Genomic DNA, 25,378 nt, shown 5'->3' on the forward strand with positions numbered 1-25,378 from the left:
AGGTGCAATAGTGACTGCACTTCTTGAGAAGACTGAAGCGGGCAAGGCTACTGGCTACCATTCTTGATGCAGCAATATTTATTTATTTATGTGTACATATAAATACTTGTCCTGCATATGTAATGTTTCGTATGTGTGTTATGTCTGGATGAGTGTCTGTGTGCTTTGCACCGAGGACCGGAGAACGTTAGGTTGTATTTATGTAATTAGATGACAATAAACTTGACTTGACTAATGTTTCAAGCCTGAGTTCTTCACCAGGATTGGAAAAAATGTAGTTTATTATTCCATGTATTTGATTTGCTCGTGTATTAAAACGACTGACTGTGCAGTAGATATGTCATCAATGTGTATCGCAGTTTCACATTGTTACTGCATCTTGTCAATGTACATCACCTGAAGATGCTGGGAATGCAACAAGAATGGGCTGGAGTGAATACCCAGGGTGAAATAGGGGATGTGGGAGAGACACTCCCCTCTTAGACACTGAAAAGAACCTCTTTATCAGCTGTTCCCCTAACACTAATGGCCTCTTTTGTGCGTGGCAGCAAAAAGCTCTATGAAGCATGGGTACACAAACACTAAGGGCCACTGTGCAGTAAGGTTCTACATATTCCTGCTGTTACAAAGAATGGCCTGGCGTCACTGCCTTGCAATGTTCCATTTGTTTGGACTGTTCTGCGCCATTTGTTTCTGCAGAAAAATATTTCTGACCATAGGTCAATCAGACAGGAAATGAATCCTGTTGGATGATTCTCCAAGTCGTCTGTCAAAGTAGTTTTGTAGAATGCCTCAACAGAACACTCAAACAAATATTAAGACCTTGTTTGGCTGACGGTAAGGGAAGTTCTCCCTGTCATATCCTCCATGGACAGACAAAGTCTCTACCCAACCACATGATGCACTCAAAATTGCTGCAGTGTGGATGAAACTGTCATCTACCTGCTTGTGGACTATTTATTTTCAAAGAAGGTCTGGAAAGGTCTTTGTCAAAGTTAATCCCAAACAGTTGCATAAAACATGTGGTCTATGGAATGCAAATTAAGGTAAATAATTAATGGTGCAACGAGATTTTTTACCTTACTAAAAGATGCATTTTGCCTCAATTTTTTATTTTAAATTTTATTTATTTACAGTGCAGTTGGAGCTGATTCTAACTATTTAAACCCATGCTGTTGAATTATAGCCAAATTAACCCCTTACATTTTGGAGGGTAGGAGGAAACCAGAGCAGCTGGGGAAAACCCACATAGAGAATGTACAAACTCCATCCAGACAGCGCCAGATTCGAATCCAAGTTGCTGGTGCTATAATAGCATCATGTTCACTGCTATGTTAAATGTGTCACCCATTGGTTGGTCTTCCATTGCTAAGAGATGATTGCAAGCAAATGCTGCAGACTAGCACATAGTGAAGTGTAGGAATATGTGCTGAGATTGCACTGAATTTGGCTCCGTGGAGAAATACCACTGTATAGGGTCATCCCCAACTGGATACCAAGGAACGTTGTACTAACTTCTGTCACTTTTCATTGATGGAATGTTTAGGAATGAAACATAACTAGCACATTAACTTATTGTGGATTTTAAAGCAAGTTTACGCGGTTGGGCGGTACAGTTGCCATAGCAGTTAGCGCAACGCCTTGACAGTGCCAAGTGATTGGTACCATGATGCCTGTAAGGGATTTCACCAGTTTCCTCCCACCGTTCAAAATGTACTGGGGGGGTGCAGGCTAATTAGGTGTAAATTGGGTGCCACAGACTCATGGAGGGAAATTTCCCGTTACTGTGCTGTATGTCTAAATTTAAATGTAAGTTTAGTGTACTGATTAGCACAATGTACTTACAGTGCCAGTGGTTCAGGTTGAAATTTATAAGGAGTTTTCATATGCTCCCCGTGTTTGCCTGGACTTCCTCTGGGTATTCCGGTTTCCTCCCAAGTTCCAGGGTTAGTCATGGGAGTGAATTTGGGCAATGTGGGCTCACGGATGGAAAGGTCTGTTACCTACTGTAGATCTAAATTTAAAAAAATAAAGATGCAATGCTATGTATGCTATAGTGCCAATGCAAAGTCCCACACCATATTTCCTGTGAATTAGCTTTATATTTAGAATAAAAGACTGCACCATGCCTACATGTTGAAATAGCAGGCTAGGTCTTGAATACTGAAGCAGATCTTAACAAGACAACACTGTCAAAGGTATCTGATCTTACTGGATCCAGCAGTGAAGCAAGACCTTGATACTTCACAAATGGTTCACACAAGTAAAACCTTCTAGCGTTAGCAGCAGTGTTGAGATTGGGGTGGGTATGGGGGAAGGCTCATGACAATTCTTGCTCCAGATGACCGCCGCAGACAATATCCACTGTCCTTTAGAAATGAGAGGTGTCTGTTCCCATCTGTCGAAGCAAAAACTCTTGAAGCAAGAGTTTCTCTTTTAAACTACCAACTGAAGAGCTTCTGCCACGTGAGAGATACTGTCATCAAGTTTGTGCTTTTTGTGCATTTTGTAGGTGTATGGAATTGCAGCATGTATTGCATTGATCAGGAATTCACAGCGCCTATGAATATGGTACATATGTGGAAAGTATTGTGATTCCTCAAGGTTACACCCAAACTCTTACTGTCCCATCTAGCACTTATTTCTCAGCCCAATGCATATGACCAAATGGACTACTTCTATGGAAAAATCTTGGACATGAAAAATGTAAACAGTTAAGTTTAAGAATTGCTGATAAGTTTGGCACATTCCTAATTATATCTTCTGAAGTTAGAAAGTCTCGCTCTTTTCTACTCGCAGGTCAGTCCTGATCACTCTGACAAGTGTCGTGGTACTTGTCATCACCACTGACTGGATCAGCTGGGACAAGTTGAACCGTGGATTTTTACCAAGTGACGAGGTCTCCCGAGCCTTTTTGGCCTCTTTTATCCTTGTTTTTGACCTTCTTATTGTCATGCAGGTACTGAACAATCTCTTGTTAACATGCTGAAAGCTAGAATTTGTTTTCTACAGTTGTATATTATGCAGTTACTAAACATAACAAAAGCGATAAAATTAAATCTCTAAGTCAGCCTACAGTATTTTGAATTGCAATGACCAGGTTACCATCAACATGAATGATTAGTTGTCCTAGTTCTATTCCCCTATTTCTACCCGTTTAGGAATTTGTGCAAGTATTTAGTTCATAGTTGGTGAAGGCTGTAGCAAAATGTATCTTCACATTTTTGTAAAATTCTTCTGTTAATCCAAGAATTGTAATACCATGGAATGAATTTAGAAGGGATTTTATTGCTCAAATTGACCAGATACTGAACATGGATCTTATTTTTTAAGGTATAAGGAACATAATTTGTCATGAAATTTCATAAAAATAATGTTTTCTTACTATGTTTGCAAACATTGAAAAATTGTTAGTCGAATTAAATGTTATTACATTTAATGTGTTCTATTGGAGAAGGTTCCTTTCTTCCCAGCTTCTGAACCAAGCTTTTGGTGTGAATTTATTTTAATTGTTTTTCCTCATGCTATTATCAAATGATGAGCATAAGAAATCTTATTTAACTAGAATATTTACTAAATGATATTTGCATTATAATGGGATTGGATATTAACTGGAGTCGTAACATTCCATTAAATATGATGTTCTAGGCACCTGTGATGGTTCTACTTTTCAATGTGTTGCTGGAGGAACAACATAAGGCTCTCTCAATAGAGTAAATATTACTTTAAGCTCCAATGAAAGGTGTGCAAAGTTCAGATTTATTGTCACTGGTCGAACTTGCAAAGGCTCAGGCACACGGGGGAAGGGCATGTGTCATAGGACTCAGTTTCCTCATGGTCATCACTGTTGTGTCTATCCTGTGCAGTTCCATAGCTTGTGCTCATATGGTCATATGGTCTCTGCTGCCCTACACATATTCACAGCTTTCCTTAGTTCACATATTTTCTAGTGTTTAAAAGATGCATATTAATGAGTAAAATTACATGGTGCTGAAATTCAGTTAATTCCATTTTTCACGAATGTTTAACATGAGTGACATCTACCTTTGTTTTTCTTTAACATCATGTTTAAGGATTGAAAGTTAATATGTCTTGATCTTGGTTTTGATGAAGTCTCTTTCCCGAAACATTGACCATTCTTTCTCTCCTACTGATGATGCTTGACCTGCAGACTTCCTCCAGCAGATATATTTTTTTGCTTTTGGCTGGACTTTACAGAGTGGGTGCAAGGAGGACATTTCCTCATCTGAGGAAATCTAGAGCCAGGGCGCAGTCTTGGAATAAGGGGACTACTTAACATAAAAGTGAGGAGAAACTTTTTTATTCGGAGGGTGGTGAATCTTTAGGTGAATAAGGGGACTACTTAACATAAAAGTGAGGAGAAACTTTTTTATTCGGAGGGTGGTGAATCTTTAGAATTCTCTACCCTGGGTGACTGTGTGCTGACATGTAATAACAGCATTAGAGGTGGAGCAGGCTTAAAGGGGCAGAGGGCCAACTCCTGCATCAAATTCTGACATTCTTTTCTCCGGGAGGGAATGTAAATTTCCCACTGGGGCACAGAGAAAGACTCCTGTCCATTGCCCTGCCTTTCTGGCAACTGTGCCCCGTCAACTGACAGCTGGAGATGAACTGAGGCACATTTAAACCGGGTCTTATTAGCAGAATGGAATCCTGTCTCATACAGATACATGAAGTACTGATTGCGTCCAGTGGGGCTGAAGGTCCTTAGCCGCTATCCTAACTCCACTAAACATCAACATTCTGGCTGTCAGTGAGAAGCTCAGCAATTGGTTTGGAAGGGTACTTGGAAACTGCAGACAGGGGCAGGGTCAGCACCAAGGAGGGGGGGCATTCATGGGCATAAGGTATTATGACCCCCTCAACTGCAGCCTAGTGTCACTAGTGTCTGACATCACTAATCTGCACACGACATAAGCAAGGTCTATTACATTAGAGGGAAGGGGAAGGGGGACCACGGCAGCACCTGGAAGAGGTTGATAGTAGGCAGGTAGACAGCAGCCACCCTCCACCCAGCCCCCCAATTCTTGCTGTGCGAGTTTTCAAACATCAGATTGTGCCCCCTGGGCTTACCCTAATGCCCTCCTGGATGTTCTGGAGCCGACCCTGGTCAAGGGGAGGCATTTAAGAGGCTTCTAGATAGACACATGAATAGGCAGGGAAGAGAGCATATGTTTCATGTGCAAACAGCAGAGTTTGGGTTTAATTTTGATATCGTGTTTTGATATAGGTTTAAAGACTTGTTCCCTGCTGTAGGTGCCCACCCTCACCTCACTTTCATATTACCTCATTCTCATCAACTTCCCAAAGAGCTGAAAATGCTTCACACCAAACAGGGGTCCTTGATAGTTGCTTGGAGACAATGGGCTGAAGTGTCTGTTTTTGAGCAAAGGAGGGGAAATGGATGGATATTATAGGATATGATATCGAATTTTAGGACTTGTTCATGATAATAAGTTCTGATTCTCTCTTTTCTCTTTGGCTTGGCTTCGCGGACGAAGATTTATGGAGGGGGTAAAAAGTCCACGTCAGCTGCAGGCTCGTTTGTGGCTGACCAGTCCGATGCGGGACAGGCAGACACGATTGCAGCGGTTGCAAGGGAAAATTGGTTGGTTGGGGTTGGGTGTTGGGTTTTTCCTCCTTTGCCTTTTGTCAGTGAGGTGGGCTCTGCGGTCTTCTTCAAAGGAGGCTGCTGCCCGCCAAACTGTGAGGCGCCAAGATGCACGGTTTGAGGCGTTATCAGCCCACTGGCGGTGGTCAATGTGGCAGGCACCAAGAGATTTCTTTAGGCAGTCCTTGTACCTTTTCTTTGGTGCACCTCTGTCACGGTGGCCAGTGGAGAGCTCGCCATATAATACGATCTTGGGAAGGCGATGGTCCTCCATTCTGGAGACGTGACCCATCCAGCGCAGCTGGATCTTCAGCAGCGTGGACTCGATGCTGTCGACCTCTGCCATCTCGAGTACCTCGACGTTAGGGGTGTGAGCGCTCCAATGGATGTTGAGGATGGAGCGGAGACAACGCTGGTGGAAGCGTTCTAGGAGCCGTAGGTGGTGCCGGTAGAGGACCCATGATTCGGAGCCGAACAGGAGTGTGGGTATGACAACGGCTCTGTATACGCTTATCTTTGTGAGGTTTTTCAGTTGGTTGTTTTTCCAGACTCTTTTGTGTAGTCTTCCAAAGGCGCTATTTGCCTTGGCGAGTCTGTTGTCTATCTCATTGTCGATCCTTGCATCTGATGAAATGGTGCAGCCGAGATAGGTAAACTGGTTGACCGTTTTGAGTTTTGTGTGCCCGATGGAGATGTGGGGGGGCTGGCTGATGGAGGACCTCAGTTTTCTTCAGGCTGACTTCCAGGCCAAACATTTTGGCAGTTTCCGCAAAGCAGGACGTCAAGCAAACCAAAACCACACAGTTTAAACATAAATGACTATGGTTTTTAGAAAATTGAGACATTTTCTCTGTGAGAGATGGCAGTACATTTTATAATTGAGCTGAGTATTAAAGAGAACAGGTAATAAGGAAAAACAATGCATGCAGAAATTTTATGTAGGTGGAAACAATTTGGCATGCTTGAGTGAGTTATCCATTTTTAAGCCAAACAGGTTGGAGAAAGGTTTTACATTTTAAGGAAAGAATCATATTTTCTCCTCTTCTGACATGATCAGCAACTTGCAGTTCTCTTTTGTCATGTAACATAAACCTTAGTTTGAAATGTAACTGTCCTGAAGCTGACAAAGCAATAAATGAAAAACAGACTTGCAGAGTTGGAAGTGAACCAAAATTCAAATAAATTGAAAAAACTAGGGGAATGGATTGGTACATGGCTGCCTTTGTAGTTCCTAGTTCGCTCGTGTTCTGCAAGATGCCAAAGGCTTGAAAGAAGGACCACTTGAAAAGCCTTGGAAGTCAAAGGTCGTTAGCAAACAGTGAGACACTGTGGTGAATGTCTGCCAGGCTGCCTGTCTCCCCTCTGGCGAGCCTTGCTCTACTAACATTGGCTGTGCATTATCTCTACTTATACCCCTTGGGTATAACTGTATATGCACCTATTGTCTTTCATTATTGTACCATGAGTTTCTGATAATAAAAGCCTTGATTATTGTTTGACCGCATCATCTTTGTCTACTTCATCAACTGGCACTTCAATTTTATGAGCAGAAATGGATGCAGCACTCAAGCCAGAGCGGCTGATAATCGACCAGTCTGCCCTGAGGGCCAGAGAAATTTTCAACCACTGGATTGCTTGTTTCGATTACTACATGGCTCAAAACAACATGGTCGATGAGGCCATACAGTGGGGCCACCTGAACTCTCTGCTGGGTGAGGTCCCTTTCGCCGTAACGCAAGGAGCTACCACTCTGGCTATAGCCCGGGAACGTCTGTCTGCTTACTGTGCAGCTCCATGGAATGTGGTGCTTGCTCGACACCAGTTGCTGACTAGACGCCAGAAACCCGGGGAAAGTGATCTGCCCTTAACCTACGACCGGGCAGCCATTCTAGCCAAAACACTGAGAAGTGCCATGCGGTCTAGTGAAATGCTAGAAACTGAAAAGGAAACTGACTAAAAGCTGTCCCGTTTGCAAGCAAGCAATCGAAATATAATGAGATGTTTTATGAATATGTCAGCCTATCAGGTTGTTTACAAATTCTGGTGCTTCTTCTCAAAACAGGTGGCTTCTTTGCAACCTTGGAAACTGGTACAGTTCCTGGGTCTGTAGTGTGGGAAGGACTGACTTCTGGAGCCGCTCCAGAATCACCAGCGTGAGGCAGTGGAGCCTCAGCATGGCCATCTGAAAGCTTACTAGGGGTCACAGGTTGGGGGTCACAGAATGCAAACCGCAATACTTCAAAGCTCTGGAAGCCACTCTCATCAAGGCATTCCGACCTTTTGAGAGGATTAGCTTAGATTTTAAAGGCCCATTACCTTCCAACATCAAAAATGTATATTTCCTTACTGTAATTAACGAATATTCCAGGTTTCCCTTTGCGATACCCTGCCCTGACATCTCGTCAGCGTCTGTCATTAAGTCACTTGACAGAATTTTCAGCATTTTTGGTTTTCCCAATTACATTCATACGATAGGGCTTCAGCATTCATGAGCGCTGAACTGCGGCGAGTCCTGCTACGGAAGGGGATTGCCACCATCCGTACCACGAGCTACAACCCGCAGGTCAATGGGCAGGCTGAAAGGGCTAATGCTACAGTCTGGAAGACTATTAATCTTGCCTTAAAAACACATGATTACCCTGTTACCCGGTGGCAACATTCTATTCGGTCATTATTGTGTACTGCAACAAATCAAACACTTCATGAACGTATGTTTGCCTTTCCTAGGAAATCAGGAACTGTGATGGACTGGCCAGCCTGTTTATCTGAGCCTGGAACCATGCTGCTGAAGAGCCACGCTCGGGGGCGTAAAACAGACCCCCTCGTCCAACCAGTTCATCTACTGCATACCAACCCCAACTATGCTCATGTTAAATTCCCAGATGGGAGTACTGACACTGTACCCCTAAGAGATCTGGCCTCGCCTGATTCGCCTCTTCCTCACACCCCTACTCAGAGTGAGCCTGAGAAATTGGGCTCAGCCCCCCCCCCCCCCCCACCCCCAGCCTGTGACCCCTAGAAAGCTTTCAGATGGCCACGCTGAGGCTCCACTGCCTCACGCTGGCGATTCTAGAGCGGCTCCAGAAGTCAGTCCTTCCCACACTACAGACCCAGGAACTGTATCAGTTTCCAAGGTTGCAAAGAAGCCACCTGTTTTGAGAAGAAGCACCAGAATTTGTAAACAACCTGATAGGCTGACATATTCATAAAACATCTCATTATATTTCGATTGCTTGCTAGATACTGGCGTATTTTGGCTGTTAGAGTATTCTCAATGCCAAACATGGTATCCATGTAACGCTTGCTTCAGGCCCAGCAGTTGTCCTTTTGATTTTAACCCTTCTTCTGCCGGGGGGGCGGGGTGGAGACTCTGGTGAATGTCTGCCAAGCTGCCTGTCTCCCCTCTGGCGAGCCTTGTTCTACTAACATCGGCTGTGCATTATCTCTACTGTTAAGGACACTCCCCTTGGGTATAACTGTATATGCACCTATTGTCTTTCATTATTGTACCATGATTTTCTGATAATAAACGCCATGATTATTCTTTGACCACATCGGCTTTGTCTACTTCATCAACTGGCACTTCAGACACTGTAGAATCTTTATGGGTCAGGCAGCATCTGTGGAGAGAGATGGTCAATAAACATTTCAGGTTTGGATGCTTATCAAGACTAAAAGGGAGATTGTTGTTCAGGTGCCTTGCCGTTTGGCGTGGGCGATCATGTCTCTCCATCCATCGTGGTCTCTGATCCTCTGAATTGTAGTTGTTGCCTCCCCTGTTTCTAACCACGATGTTAATCCATCGATCATTTTTATTCTGTCTGTCTCGGCTTCTTTTTCCTTCCAGCTTTCCAGATGTAACTCAATATTCTAATGTATCTCTTCACATGATGTGTCCAAAGAATTTTGATTGTAGTTTACTGATTCTTTTGAGTAATGTATGTTTTGTTTTCGCTCTTTGTAGAACTTCTTCATTTGTTATCCTGTCCTTATGTGATCTGCGTGGCATTCTTCTGAGAAACCACATCTCTGCTACATTGATTCTTTTTTCCATTGCACTTATGATACAATATAGGAAGAATATAGCAGCTGAGAGTTCTAAGGCAGATGTCCATTGTTATTTCCTTATTTGTTAGGATGTTTCTCATTCAATAAATGCTCTTCTTGCCATTGTTATTCTTGCTTTTATATCTGTATTGCATTTGCCATCAGATGTTACCCATGATCCAATGTATTTGAAGTTGTGAACTTGATTCAGGATTTCATTTTCCAATGTGATCCTACAATTTGGAATACCAGGTTTCTTTGATATTACCATTTCTTCAGTTTGCTTTTTGTTTAAAGTTAGGCCAAGTATTTTGTTCGCTGTGTAGATGATAGATTCTAATTTCTGTAAATTTTCTTCACTGTTTGCTCTCAGTACTGTATCATCTGCATTGCGGAGTTGCTGATATTGTGTCCTCCTATACTTATTCCAGGTAGGTCTTAGAAGCCAGACCACAGACAACTCCCCATGTCCGACTCCTTGCTTTTGTTATGTCTCTTGAGATACTTTGGAGATTTCTTAAATAACTTAGAGATGCAAGATTTCATTAACAGAAAAGACTTTACTTACTCATGCCTTCCACCATCTAAGGAAAACCTGTTAATACATTTATACATATACCACACAGTGTTGCATTACAGTTACTACAGTGAGAAGAGTGTATTCTTACGTGGTTATGAAATAGTTCACATTATCCTGACTAGATAACAGCTTTATTGGCTGATATTCCCCAATCTTGTCCAACCCTATGGCTGCACTTTGTTGCCAGCAGAGATTCCTGAGACTAAGGGGGAGATAGTAAGCATAAAAAGGGGGTGGGGATGTGACTGCGGAGGAGGCAAGAGGATATAAGGTACAGGCTGGCACAGTTAGTGCAGCGGTTAGCATAAGGGGTTCGAATCTGGCTCTGCCTGTAAGAAGTTTGTACATCCTCCCCGTGTCCGCATGGATTTCATCCGGGTGCTCCTCTCCTATTCCAAAGATGTATGGGGTTAGAGGATTAATTGGCCAAATGGGTGAATTTGGGCAGTACAAGCTTATGGGCTGGATGGGCCTGTTACCATGCTATATTCCTCAATGAAAAGGCATCATTCATTTATCAAGCTTCCTAGATGAGGAAATATAACTGATGCAGCTAGGCCAGCGGACGCCACCATGATTTCAATTAGACCCATTTGATAATGAGTACAATCATTTCACCTGTGGCTATGTTTTAACTGAAATTTATACCAAAGCCACAGAAATTTAATCAGAAAAATCAATCGGCAGTCTGACTTTATAATGAACACTCTCATGGTTCTTGCATTTTACATCCTAACACAATGCTTTTTCAGTTATTCATAATGCAATAGGGAGATGTCTGTGTGGCTGTGGTCTGGCCTCTAGGCCTTTCAGTTGAATGGAAACAGATAGCCTTGAGATACTTCAATCTGCTCCCATAGCTAGTTGAGAGAACAGGTTAAGATTTCTGGCAGTGAGATGTGAGTGAGGAATGTGCCAGATGAGGGAGTACATCTGCGATCTGGACCTGCCCATTAGGGGAATGCTTGGGCAATGATGGTGCTATGGTAGGGCAATGCTTTGACAGCTCCATCACTGCAGACTCAAAGCTGATCCAGTTTCAGACTCCCAAACATAAGCATCTGGCATCTGTTATCTTCAGTCCTCTTCTCTGAGCCATTTCTGTTCACAGCAAAAACGATCTGCTTCAGTGTGTGAGTGGATCGGACATATATCTCCTCTTCCATAGGAGGAATGATTTCATGAGTTGGATTCTCTTCTTTTGGAGAGGGCTTTGAAGGACAATGGGCAGTTCATATAAACCAACCCTCTGAGGAGAGGTAAATGCTCATGGGGTGTAGAGTGCAAATGGCAAACTGCACACAAATGGCTTCTGATTACTCCAAGAGAACAATCTGGTGATTGTGAGTAATGGGAGAGTTCTGAGGAGGTGAGATTGAAATACGAGAGGGGGGTGGTAAAGGAATGTTCTGAGATCTCTCTGCCCCACATGGATGGAGACCAAGTTGTTCTTTGGTGGCAAAGAACTCCACCAGTTGGGAGAGATCAGACACCCAGATGGAAAAAAAGGTTGCGTTCCGACTTAATGTGGTTCTCTGCCCCTCCACTCTAATTGATACTTGCCCCAGGTACATGAAGGAACTGTCTCTGAGGTCTTTTCAGGAACATGTAGCTTCCACAAAGGCAAGCCTGGCATCCTTGCTCTGTACAATCCATCACATGTTTTGTGAAGTAATCTTTCATGGTCCAGGTTACCTTTTACTCTTGCATCTGGTCCAAACAGCTTGCTTATGGTCATTATCTGCATCCACACTTTTCAAGAAGGCACCCAATTGTCAATCTCACCTGATGCCTTGGGAATGTCTTCTTCATAAGCAGTCCTCCCCAGGACTAAAACTGACTTGTTTCCAATCTGATATTTTGAGATCTGAGGCGGTGACTGAGGGGTATGTGGCAATGGAACCTTCCTTCAAAGCTGAGTTTGGACTCTTCTTTCATCATTTCTTCTGTGTGCTCTCATTGCATGAACTCCAAGTTCTTCATCCCAAATGCTCCTTCTCCACTTTGATTGTGTACAAACCAAAGAAAGTTTTTAGTGCATTTTTGAATCCCCTCCATTTGAATCTATTCTCATTACAGAGCACAGAAAATAATGCAGATGCTTGTACTCCCCCCTCCCCCCTCCGCTTTCTACTTCATTTGTTCTTCCTCTTCTAAAGAGGGGTGCTAATCAATACCATGCTATGCCATGGAGGTGCAGGGCTTAAATGATATGTCTTAATGTAGATGCTGACCCACAGATGTTTCTGATGTGGTGCATTGATTCAAAATTCAATGAGGATTAAAAATGCATTGGATACATAAGGTGCTATGTCAGTGGAGGGGAAAAAAAAGATGAGAACCACTGATTTAATGGTTCCATGAGCATCATCTGCCAGGTTTTGCTTTCTTTCTGTCTTATGTTTATCTGGACAGATACATGAATGGGAAAAACATAGAGGTATACAACTGGAAGCAGGCAAATGAGTTTAATGTACAAAGGCACCACATCTGGCAAAGACAAAGTGGGATGAATGGACCTATTTCTGTGCTGTACAACTCTATATTTCTATGCTAAAGTTTACATTCATTGTCAGAATACATTCATAACATCACAAACAGCCCTGAGATTCATTTTCCTGTGGGCTGTGCAAAATTTCTAATTACCAATAACTGTAAACTGTACTCAACAAGAAAGAAATGTTAACTCAAGAAAGAATTATAAACTGTGTAAATACAAAAGTATAAATCTCCAGTAATAAATAATGAGTAATGTATGAGTCAAATGAGCCTCTAAATGAGTCTGTTGTTCAGGAGGCTGAAGATTGAGAGGTAGCAACTATTCCTTAACCTGGTAGCACGAGTTCTGTGGCACCTGTACCTCCTTACTCATGGCTGCAGCGAGAACAGAGGTTGTCCTGGGCAGTGTGGATCCTTGATAATTTCCGCTGCTCTCTGACGACAGTGTTCCCGATAGTGGGAAGGGTTTTGACTGTGACGTTTTGGGCTTTTGCAGGGCTCTTCACTCAAAGAGGCATTGGCGCCCCCATACTGGATCGCAATGCAGCCGGTCAGCACACTTTCCACCACACATCTGTAGAAGGTTGCCAAGGTATCTGATGACATACCGAATCCCTGCAAACTCCCGAGGAAGCGCACAGGCACTTTCGTGCTTTTTTTGCAATAACAGGTCCTCTGAGATAGTGACTCTCAGGAATTTAAAGTTGCTCACACTCTCTACCTCTGATCCCCCAATCATGACTGGACTGTAAACCTCTGGTTTTCCTTTCCTAAAGTCTTGGTGACATTGAGTGAGACATTGTTGTTGGTTCATCATTCAGCCAAGAATTCAATCTCCCTCCTGAATGCTGAATAATTGCCCTCTTTTATACAGCCCACTATGGTGGTATTGTCATCAAATGTGTTGATGATGCTGTTGTCGTACCAAGCCTCACAGTCATAGATGTAAAGTGAGATAAATCAGATCAGTAATGGTGATGTTGTTTGTCCAGGAATTTAAGTCCTGCTCCAGCAATTATTCCATTAACGTCCACTGAATTCAGTGAAAATACTCATTTTGTGACTGATGTACAGTAGATGGACGGCTATATTCCACTGTTCTGTGACTGGGTTAGTGAATCCTGACACATAATTTCCCACTTAATGGAGTTGGACTCATCATGAGGGAGTTAGAGCATCTTATTCATCTGCCACTGGAACCTGCTGTGTAGAATGACCATGGGACATCATTTCCTGCATTCCCATTAAACTTGGATTCTCTGTCTCATATCTCCTCCCCATTCCATGGTGTCAGAGGTGTACAGAACAGATGCCAAAGGTAGTGATGTGACTAGAGTGGGGGATAATAATGTGTGGTTGGGGAAGGGGATGGGGTGAATGGAAAAGGGAGAGAATCAAGATGGAGGAGGGAGAGGGGAAAGGGTGTGGATGTGATCATCTCCATCCACGTGTATAGTTGGAATTTTGTGTGTGTGTGTGTGTGTGTGTGTGTGTGTGTATATATATATATACATATATATATATATATATATATACAGCAGCCTGGCTTTCAATCTTCTTGAACCCCATTGTCACTTGAACTTGATTTTGCTCTGTTAAAACCACATGGTAGGTTGACATCCAGAGGCATCCCATGATGAGAGAATTCAAGCTCAGATCTCTTCCACTTCTAAGAACTGGAGACATTCTCAATCATAAGGAAGTGCTCTACTCGCTCTATACCTATGACTGTATGGCGAAGCACAATTCAAATGTTATCTACAAATTTGTTGATGACACCACGGTTGTCAGCAGAATCACATTTGGCAATGAGGAAGCGTGCAGGAATGAAATAGATCAGCTCATTGAGTGGTGTCACAATAATAATCTTCCACTCAATGTTAGGAAAACGAAGGAACTGATTGTGGACTTCAGGAAGGGAAAACAAGGGGAACACAAACCAGTTCTCATCAAGGGGTCAGCAATGGAAAGGGTAAAGAACTTCAAATTCCTGGGTGTCAATATATCTGAAGATCTATTCTGGTGCCTCCATGTCGATGCAATCATGAAGAAGACTCATCAGCCAGCTAGACTTTGGTAAGAGTTTGAGGAGATTCAGTTGTCACCAAAGACTTGCAAATTTCTACAGAGGTACTGAGGAGAGCATTCTGACTGGTTGCATCACTCTCTGGTATGAAGGTGCCCATGCATAGGACAGAAAAAGACTACAGAGAGTTGTGAACTCAGCCAGGGCATCAGTCTTCACTTCATCAAAGACATCTACAAGAAAGCAGCCTCTGTCCTCAAGGACATTCATCACTCTGGCCATATTCTCTTCACACTGTGCAACCATCAGGAAGGAGGTGCATGAGCCAGGAAGCTGAAGATGAATACCCAATAGTACAAAAACAACTTCTTCCTCTCTGCCATCAGATTTTTTGAATGGACAACAAACCACAGACACTATCTCACTTTCTCTTCTTTGCACTAATTTATTTGCTGCAAAACAAGAAATTTCATGTTATGTTCATGACAATAAATTATGATTCTGATTCTCAACTGCTTAGCAAAAAGAAGACATGTTAGGTAACCAAAGTGAATCCCTCTCCACCATGTCAATTAAGCAGAATTAAAATCTCTGGAATTGTGTACGAGCTGGGATGTTCTACACTCACGTGAACAATCCAACCTTGTATTCCGTTCTTAATTCATCATCCAAAATTGATTTTCCTCAGTGATGGTGATTTGTAAACTGTGCCAGAACAAGCAATAGATTGTTGAGATACTGTCTCTTTGCAGAAGTGTGCACTTTGCCCACAAGTCAAACAGAATTAATGGTTGTTCCGAAGATAGAAATGATCCTGCTTATTCAACTTGCCTTTGCCATTGGACAAGTCATATTGATGGGTGGAAATGGGAATCTGATGAAGAAAACTAACGGGTTCAATAAAAATAAATTTAATCAAAAGTATACATTGGTACAACTGATCCAAAAGTGGGCATCTACTCACTGTGCTGGCTTTAACGGTATTTCACTTCTTGCAATTACCATCATTATAGTAAAACAATTGAGAAAAGCATTGCAAAAGCACCTTTGCATTTGCCGTAGCTGTGGACAGTGAGTTTTTAATAAATGTTTCCTGCTTCAGGAGCTCAGACTGTCTGAAGCATCCATAGAAAGGGTGAAAAACATTTGCCCCCGTCTCATCAGTTCTAAACAGTGAAATGCTCTAAGCACCATACGTCGTGCAGAAAAGATTTACTGCTTTGAGAGAGCAGAAAGTACACTTCTTTCAATCTGCATGCAATAAGTCTGCCTCTGTAGTCTAGCCTGACAAGTCAGGGATGTAGTTAATCTATCACTGGGTGGCAGGATACCTAATACAGCAAATATTTTCAGACAGGTTAAATTGAATTTTTAGCCAAACTCTGCCCACTTAGCAATCGAAGTGTGCTTTTCCGTTTTAAGATCATTTTGAAGGGGAAAATAGGAAGGAGTTCACACATAAAATCAAAATAATGCCAAATACAAAGGTGATGTGCAAAATGTAAGCAACTAGTTATTACTGACCTGGGAAAGGCAGTCAACAAATTGGAGGATCCACCACTCACTGAACTCCTCTCCTCCCATCCTCCCAAATGAGATTATACAAGGAAAACAGAAAAACAAAAAGCCCTTTATAAACATAATGGAAAACATAGATAGTGTATGTTGGAATAATAAACCTCTGCAAGTACTCCTAAATTTAGGAGCTTCTGATATATGAATTTTCTGCATTATGCCATTGATTCTTTAGAAATACATGTGTGATTTTCAAAGGTTTTTTTTACACTTATACCAAACAGAATGCCACACTCTTGTGTATAGGAACACAGAAGACCAAAATTCTCCCATTTCATCCGACCTTTTCAAGCTTCAGAATTTTGCTTTATGGACCTTTCTGTAAAATTAAAGAACTTTGTGATCCTCCAACTGACAAAGATGTCAAAAACACAACAGAAAACCAATAGTTATCATTATTAAGGGGAAAGTAATGGAGAAAATAAGGAGTCTGATTGCTTTAAGAATGTCTCCAGTTCTTAGAAGTGGAAGAGATCTGAGCTTGAATTCTCTCATCATGGGATGCCTTTGGTGATGGTCATTGAAAATTCCACAAATCCTGATTTTCCCAGCAGATTGGAAAATGACACTTGTACCTAGAGACGTGTGTCAATTGTTTGAAAAATGCTGGGATTTGATGGTAATAAGAGAATTAAAATGGCTTTACGATCATATTTGATAAAGATAATGACTCTTTTAAAGAATCTGGCTATCAGGATAGATAAGTGGAAACCAGTAAATTTAAAAGGTAATTGATAGGGTTCATAAATAAAACATAAAGTAAGACCTCAAGGGATCAGGGTAAAGGTGGTGTATTATTAAAGGCCAGAAAATGGAGAGTAGTGTAATATCTTAAACCAGCAAACAACAGAAGATGGAATTCAAAAGGGTTAAATTTTAACTTTATATTTATTAATCACTATTAACAATATAATGTTTTAACACAATTAACCCCACTCTAAGTATCTATTTTTTCTTTCTTTGGCTTGGCTTTGCGGACAAAGATTTAGGGAGGGTCCACGTCAGCTGCAGGCTCGTTTGTGGCTGACAAGCCCGATGTGGGACAGGCAGACACGGTTGCAGCGGTTGCAAGGGAAAATTGGTGGGTTGGGGTTGGGTGTTGGGTTTTTCCTCCTTTGTCTTTTGACAGTGAGGTGGGCCCTGCGGTCTTCTTCAAAGGAGGTTGCTGCCCGCCAAACTGTGAGGCACCAAGATGCACGGTTTGAGGCGAGATCAGCCCACTGGCGGTGGTCAATGTGGCAGGCACCAAGAGATTTCTTTAGGCAGTCCTTGTACCTTTTCTTTGGTGCACCTCTGTCACGGTGGCCAGTGGAGAGCTCGCCATATAATACGATCTTGGGAAGGCGATGGTCCTCCATTCTGGAGACGTGACCTAGCAAATATACATATATCATATATTTATAAACACTTTGTATGTGGAAAAACCCAGACCATTATAGTCTCTGGCCAATATTCAGAAAGGAAAAATTCCCCCAAACCCCAGGTCAGTCAGTCAAGTAAGCCAGTCCAAAAAGAATTCAATCTCAAAGTTCAATGTCCAAGTTCAGTTCATTAATAACAAAGGACGTCGTATTGAACGTTGCAGAGAGAAATGACTGATGTTGGATTGCAGTGAACTTACGAATCATCAATTATGAGGCACGTGCTTTTCACACCACTCTCCAGCCTGCCCTCTGCCGCTCCATCTACCGCTCTCTGCTTCACAGCTGGATAGATAAGTGGAAACGCTTTCTTCTCGAAAGTTCCAAGCCAATGGCGAGTCGGCCTCAGCAGTACCACAAGTTGCACAGAGTTTTTAGTAGAAATCCATCCTTTATAATGACAAACCTCAGACCAAAAGGTCAATCCATGGTCCATAACAGTAGGAAGAAACAGATCTTTTTCAAATTGACAGGATCTTTTTGTGTAGCATATTAATACTTGGATGTTAACAAATACATTTTAATAATTTTTATATTGCAGCCTATATTTTCATTAACATTTGGTGATGATACAGAAATGATCCACAAAGACAATGTATCTATTTGTAGTTGAAGATAAAAATATGTAGATGAGAGTGTAGCAGATAGGTTATAATTGGGGAGATGCAAGTTTATTCCCTTTGGTTTGAAAAATAGAACAGAACAAATTTTAAATGATAAGAAGCAAGCCTATGTTCCTGTAAAGTAATACCTTGGTGTTCACAGTGTACAGAAAATTAACTTGCAGGTGTAGTGATCAATTTGGAATGCAATTATAAAAGGTGATTATGAAATAGTAAGGAAATCTGTAAATGGATTTTGCAGAGTTTTGGTTCCCACCTATCATTCAGTTCATTATTGGGATGATAGAGGCATGAAATATGGAGGGACTGAGGGTCTGGACCTTAGTTCTTTGGAATTTGGAAGGATGAGAAGTGATCTCATTTCAATGATTCTGACCCAATATTAAGATGCTGTTACTTTTGCCTGCAGGATGGTCTTGAATAAGCCATGTCAAAGGAGACTCATGCATGCAAAAGTTTTGGATGTTCTATGGAAAATACAGTCCTGTCAGTAAGAGTGGCTGCTTTATTGACTTTTTCTTCTTTCTTTGGCTTGGCTTCGCGGACAAAGATTTACGGAGGGGGTAAATGTCCACATCAGCTGCAGGCTCGTTTGTGGCTGACAAGTCCGATGCGGGACAGGCAGACACGGTTGCAGCGGTTGCAGGGGAAAATTGGTTGGTTGGGGTTGGGTGTTGGGTTTTTCCTCCTTTGTCTTTTGTCACACCAGATAATTGGGTTTTTATAGACATTTTGTTCCAGACTATAATTTGGCCAAAAATACCTGCTCAAAATATCTTTTGTCCCAAGAATATGTCCTTATTCTCGAAGGGATGCGAAAATATTATTTCCTTTCAGCTTATGCAGTGACTCATTAATGACAGAATGTCAGTAAAGCTGTTGCAATGGTATGCAAATTGGCCAAAAACATGATAAGAAGATCAACGTGACCTTACAAAACTCTGAATCATATTTGAATTGATTTAAATTCTATTTCTATCATAATTTCAAATGACTTTTGACATGATAGGCAGGTAGAACTGTAATTGTCTCATAATTCCCCATTGGCCTCCTCCTCCTCCAAAATCATTGCAGATATTAAAAAATGTTTAAATATAGTTAACACGGTAATGTAACATGTAATGGATTAAAATCTATAGCAAACTAATCACAAGCATGCTGGAACTCGCTCTCAAAATTAAAGGTATCAGTTCCATTATTGCCTTGCTATTTATGTTCTCTTTTAATCTGGAAAAATCCAATTTAAAAGAAGCCTCCATCTCTTTAGAACATTAGAACTTTTCATATGAAGTGGTCTAGACAGTAAGTACTGGGAAATGTACATTATGTAATGCACCCAATCATGGAGCATTTATGAATAAAGATATGATATAAATCTTTAACATCTAATTTCACTCACTGCTTCCCCTTTCCTCATGTTTTAAGGATATGGGTGTCAAGCCACATGCTCATTCTTAAATTGTGAGATTTAATCCAGCACTTCAAATTGGTGTAGAAAATATTCTTCATTGTCTTCTGAGTCAGTCCCTTTGGATTGAGGATGACTACTTCCATTCTGGTTTTTTTTGATTCTGAGAGATGATGAGAGAGGCATGGTGAGAACTGTAGACTCTTCCACAAAGGGACAGGAGGTTCTTGATGAAGTAGTTGGGCAGTTTATGAGATGGGGCACCTCCTTACTGTTAACACGACACTTCTGTAGGCATGGATTTGAGATTTGGAATATTGTCTGGGTTGTTCCTTCACCATTGGAGTGATCATGGGCCAGAAATTTCCCAGAGTCAGGGGAATGTTGCAATTTTTTAAGGAGACTTTTGAGGTTTGTTTCCTTTCACTGCCTGGCTAAAGTTCACCCTTGAGATAACTTTGAATAGAGTTTGGGAGTACCATGATAGACATGCAACTGAGGTGTAATAAGGTCCCTGTGCAGAAATGCTATCCAAGGAGAGGACACTTACAAATAAAATATTAAAGGGCCAATGTATTTAAATCATTAGTGAGAATCTTCAAGATCATATGTGACTTTGAAAGTGGACATATGTTCAGCTCTCAGCAGAGATGAATCAGAATTTGTTGTCATGAAATTTGGAGCTTTGTAGCAATATCATAGTGCAAACATACATATTATAGGCATCTTACAACAATACTATCAATAAAATAAAAATAGTAGTGAATGAAAAGTAAGGCAGTGTCTTTGTTTCATTGATCATTCAGGAATCTGTGCCAGTGGGGAAGAAGCTGTCCTTGTGTTGCTGAGTGCTTGTCTTTAGACTCCTGTACCTTTTTCTTGATGGCAGCAGATTGAAGAGGGCATAGCCTGGGTGGTGGGGGTCTTTGAGGATAGAGGCTGCTTTCTTAAGACACCGCCTCTTGTAGATGTGTGAAGTCTGGTGCCCGTGATGTCGTAGGCTGAGTTCCCAACCCTCTGGAGTTTTTTTCTTCTCCTGAGAGTTGATCCCTCCATACCAGGCAGTGATGCCACAATGCTTTCCACGGTGCACCTGTAGAAGTTTTTGAGAGTTTTCGGTGACATACCAAATCTTCTCAGACACCTCACAAACTATAGTCACTGATGAGCCTTCCTTGTGATTGCATCAACATGGAGGCTCCATGACAGATCCTTCAAGATATTGACACCCGGGAACTTGAAGTTCTTGACCCTCTCCGTTACTGAGCCCTCAATGAGGACTGGGCCGTGTTCCCCTGACTTCCTTCTGAAATCCACATTCATCTCCTTGGTTTTGCTAACGTTGAGGTCGTCGTTACACCATTACATAGCAACACACAATCACCACTAACCACTAAGCAATCAAGGTTCTTTGCTGGGTGGTCCTGAAAGATCTGATAAGTTGCTATACTAATGAGGTTTATTTTCTTTAAAACAAGGCAGTGACACACTTTCAATGACAACAAATTCTGATTCATCTCTGCTGATAGGCTGAGAGCTGAACATATGTCCACTTTCAAAGTCACATATGAACTTGAAGATTCTCACTACTGATTTAAATACATTGGCCCTTTAATATTTTATTTGTAAGTGACCTCTCCTTGGATAGCATTTCTGCACAGGGACCTTATTACACTTGCCACCTCAGTTGCATGTCCATCATGGTACTCCCAAACTCTATTCAAAGTTATCTCAAGGGTGAACTTTAGCCAGGCAGTGAAAGGAAACAAAACTGAGTCTCCTTAAAAAATTGCAACATTCCCCTGTTCTGTTACCAGAAGTCTCCAGAAGATTTAAATACTGAAGAAGGTGGATCCATAATTGTAGAGAAATCTTTCTTTTTTCTTCTTTGGCTTGGCTTCGTGGACGAAGATTTATGGAGGAGTAATGTCCACGTCAGCTGCAGGCTCGTTTGTGGCTGACAAGTCCGATGCGGGACAGGCAGACACGGTTGCAGCGGTTGCAAGGGAAAATTGGTTGGTTGGGGTTGGGTGTTGGGTTTTTTGACAGTGAGGTGGGCTCTGCAGTCTTCTTCAAAGGAGGTTGCTGCCCGCCAAACTGTGAGGCGCCAAGATGCACGGTTTGAGGCAATATCAGCCCACTGGCGGTGGTCAATGTGGCAGGCACCAAGAGATTTCTTTAGGCAGTCCTTGTACCTCTTCTTTGGTGCACCTCTGTCTCAGTGGCCAGTGGAGAGCTCGCCATATAACACGATCTTGGGAAGGCGATGGTCCTCCATTCTGGAGACGTGACCCACCCAGCGCAGTTGGATCTTCAGCAGCGTGGATTCGATGCTGTCGGCCTCTGCCATCTCGAGTACTTCGATGTTGGTGATTAAGTCGCTCCAATGAATGTTGAGAATGGAGCGGAGACAACGCTGGTGGAAGCGTTCTAGGAGCCGTAGGTGATGCCGATAGAGGACCCATGATTCGGAGCCGAACAGGAGTGTGGGCATGACAACGGCTCTGTATACGCTAATCTTTGTGAGGTTTTTCAGTTGGTTGTTTTTCTGGACTCTTTTGTGTAATTTTCCAAAGGTGCTATTTGCCTTGGCGAGTCTGTTGTCTATCTCGTTATCGATCCTTGCATCCGATGAAATGGTGCAGCCGAGATAGTTAAACTGGTTGACCGTTTTGAGTTTTGTGTGCCCGATGGAGATGTGGGGGGGATGGTAGTCATGGTGGGGAGCTGGCTGATGGAGGACCTCAGTTTTCTTCAGGCTGACTTCCTGGCCAAACATTTTGGCAGTTTCCGCAAAACAGAGCGTCAAGCGCTGAAGAGCTGGCTCTGAATGGGCAACTAAACCGGCATCGTCTGCAAAGAGTAGTTCACGGACAAGTTGCTCTTGTGTCTTGGTGTGAGCTTGCAAGCGCCTCAGATTGAAGAGACTACCATCCGTATGGTACCAGATGTAAACAGTGTCTTCATTGTTGAGGTCTTTCATGGCTTGTTTCAGCATCATGCTGAAGAAGATTGAAAAGAGGATTGGTGCGAGAATGCAGCCTTGCTTCACGCCATTGTTAATGGAGAAGGGTTCAGAGAGCTCATTGCTGTATCTGACCCAACCTTGTTGGTTTTCGTGCAGTTGGATAACCATGTTGAGGAACTTTGGGGGGCATCCGAGGCGCTCTAGTATTTGCCAAAGCCGTTTCCTACTCACGGTGTTGAAGGCTTTGGTGAAGTCAACAAAGGTGATGTAGAGTCCTTTGTTTTGTTCTCTGCACTTTTCTTGGAGCTGTCTGAGGGCAAAGACCATGTCAGTAGTTCCTCTGTTTGCGCGAAAGCCGCACTGTGATTCTGGGAGAACTTTTTTCGGTGACACTAGGTATTATTCTATTTAGGAGAATCCTAGTGAAGATTTTGCCTGCAATGGAGAGCAGCGTGATTTCCCTGTAGTTTGAGCAGTCTGATTTCTCGCCTTTGTTTTTGTACAGGGTGATGATGATGGCATCACGAAGGTCCTGAGGCAGCTTTCCTTGGTCCCAGCAGAGCTTGAAAAACTCATGCAGTTTGGCATGCAGAGTTTTGCCGCCAGCCTTCCAGACCTCTGGGGGGGGATTCCATCCATACCTGCTGCTTTGCCACTTTTCAGTTGTTCAATTGCCTTATATGTCTCTTCCCGGGTGAGGACCTCATCCAGCTCTAGCCTTAAGGGCTGTTGAGGGAGCTGGAGCAGGGCAGATTCTTGGACTGAGCAGTTGGCACTGAAAAGAGATTGGAAGTGTTCTGACCATCGGTTGAGGATGGAGATCTTTTCGCTGAAGAGGACTTTGCCGTCTGAGCTGCGCAGCGGGCTTTGGACTTGGGGTGAGGCCGTACACAGCCTTTAGAGCCTTGTAAAAACCCCTTAAGTCGCCAATGTCCGCGCTGAGCTGGGTTCGCTTGGTGAGGCTAGTCCACCACTCATTTTGGATCTCCCAGAGTTTGCGCTGAAGATGGCTGCATGCGTGACGGAAGGCTCGTTTCTTCTCTGGCCAGGACGGCTTTGCAAGGTGAGCCTGGTGGGCAGATTGCTTCTTTGCCAGCAGCTCCTGGATTTCCTGGTTATTTTCGTCGAACCAGTCTTTGTTTTTCCTGGAGGAGAAGCCCAGTACCTCTTCAGTGGATTGCAGTATGGCAGTCTTCAGCTGATCCCAGAGGGTTTCAGGGGACGAGTCCATGAGGCAGATTGCATCCTCGAGCTTTGCTTTGAGGTTTGCCTGGAAGTTTCCTCTCACTTCGTCTGACTGCAAGTTTCCAACATTGAACCTCTTTCTGGGGGCTTTACTGTTCCTGGACTTTGGCTTGAAGTGAAGGTTGAGCTTTCAGCGAACCAGCTGGTGGTCAGTGTGGCATTCCGCGCTGGGCATGACCCTGGTGTGGAGCACATCTCGTTTGTCTCTTTCTCGCACCAGGACGTAGTCCAGGAGGTGCCAGTGTTTGGATCGGGGATGCATCCAGGTAGTCTTAAGGCTGTCCCTCTGCTGAAAAAGGGTGTTTGTAATGACAAGCCGCTGTTCTGCGCAGAGCTCCAACAGGAGGCGCCCATTGTCGTTGCACTTGCCGACACCATGCTTGCCCAGGATTCCTGGTCAGGTTTCTGAGTCTTTGCCGACGCGATCGTTGAAGTCGCCAAGGCTGACAACCTTGTCGGCTGTAGGGGTAGTTAAGATGGCTTATGATATGCTGGCCTTAATTAGTTGGGGTATTGAGTTGAAGAGTCATAAGGTAATGTTGCAGATCTATAAAACTCTGGGTCAGGTCTGGTCACTTTATTACAGAAAAGAAATGGAAGGTTTGGATCTGCAGCTTGGGTTGCTGATGGTTTGAACTGGAGTCTGTGAGGCTACAGAGACTGCGAGAGCAATGGAAGCAAATCCAAGGACATTCAGTGCCTTTGTGAAGGGACTCCATTGTGCTTGTCTTTCTCTCATCATTAGGGCACTAGGGAATGCTAATGGCGACTCTTTGTTTGCTTTACGGCAGACAAAATTGAAGTTTATCATGTATATTACATTTTTAATGTATTATTATGTGACAATGAAAGGAACCTTTGGAAGCTTTGGAGAAGGTGCAGGGGAGATTTACCAGAATGTGGCCTGGATTGGAGATTGGTGCAAAGAAGGATGAGATGTGACTTAATAAAGATCTATAAAATTTTAACCCCCTCCATAAATCTTCGTCCGCGAAGCCAAGCCAAAGAAAGAATAAAATTATGACAGGCATAATTACAGTGAACAGCCAGCACCATTTTCCTGGGCAACAGTAGCAAATACCAGAGGTCATCTGTACAAGGTGAAGTGAGGAAAGTTGAGGGGAGTCGTCAGGGTCATGTTTTTTATACACAGAGAGTGGGTGCCTTGAAGACAGGGGTGGTGGTGGGAGATGATGCAATAGAGACATTTAAAAGACTCTTAGACAGGCACATGGATGCAAGAAAAATAGAGGGTATGGGTCTGAGGTCGGGATAGTTTAGATGTGAGTAGATTTATTCAGACCAGCACAGCAATGTGGGCTGCATCATGCTGTAATGTTCTATTTAAAAGTTC

General features: G+C 42.8%; 1 protein-coding gene across 5 annotated transcripts in view; it reads left to right on the forward strand.

Moving 5' to 3' along the window:
* The window catches only part of tmem117 (transmembrane protein 117), a 220,110-nt gene that overhangs the window by 167,814 nt on the left and 26,918 nt on the right, over positions 1 to 25,378 (forward strand). For 4 of the 5 annotated variants that reach the window (XM_069904123.1, XM_069904121.1, XM_069904120.1 and 1 more), the window contains one exon: positions 2,800 to 2,959. In XM_069904123.1, the coding sequence (XP_069760224.1) occupies positions 2,800 to 2,959 (160 nt within the window). Of the gene's footprint in view, positions 1 to 2,799; positions 2,960 to 8,359; positions 8,642 to 25,378 lie in introns of those variants that run through there. The other variant, XM_069904125.1, reaches the window with a different exon arrangement.

The sequence above is a fragment of the Narcine bancroftii genome, chromosome 11 (genome assembly GCF_036971445.1).
Source record: "Narcine bancroftii isolate sNarBan1 chromosome 11, sNarBan1.hap1, whole genome shotgun sequence".
Classification (NCBI taxonomy): Eukaryota; Metazoa; Chordata; class Chondrichthyes; order Torpediniformes; family Narcinidae; genus Narcine; species Narcine bancroftii.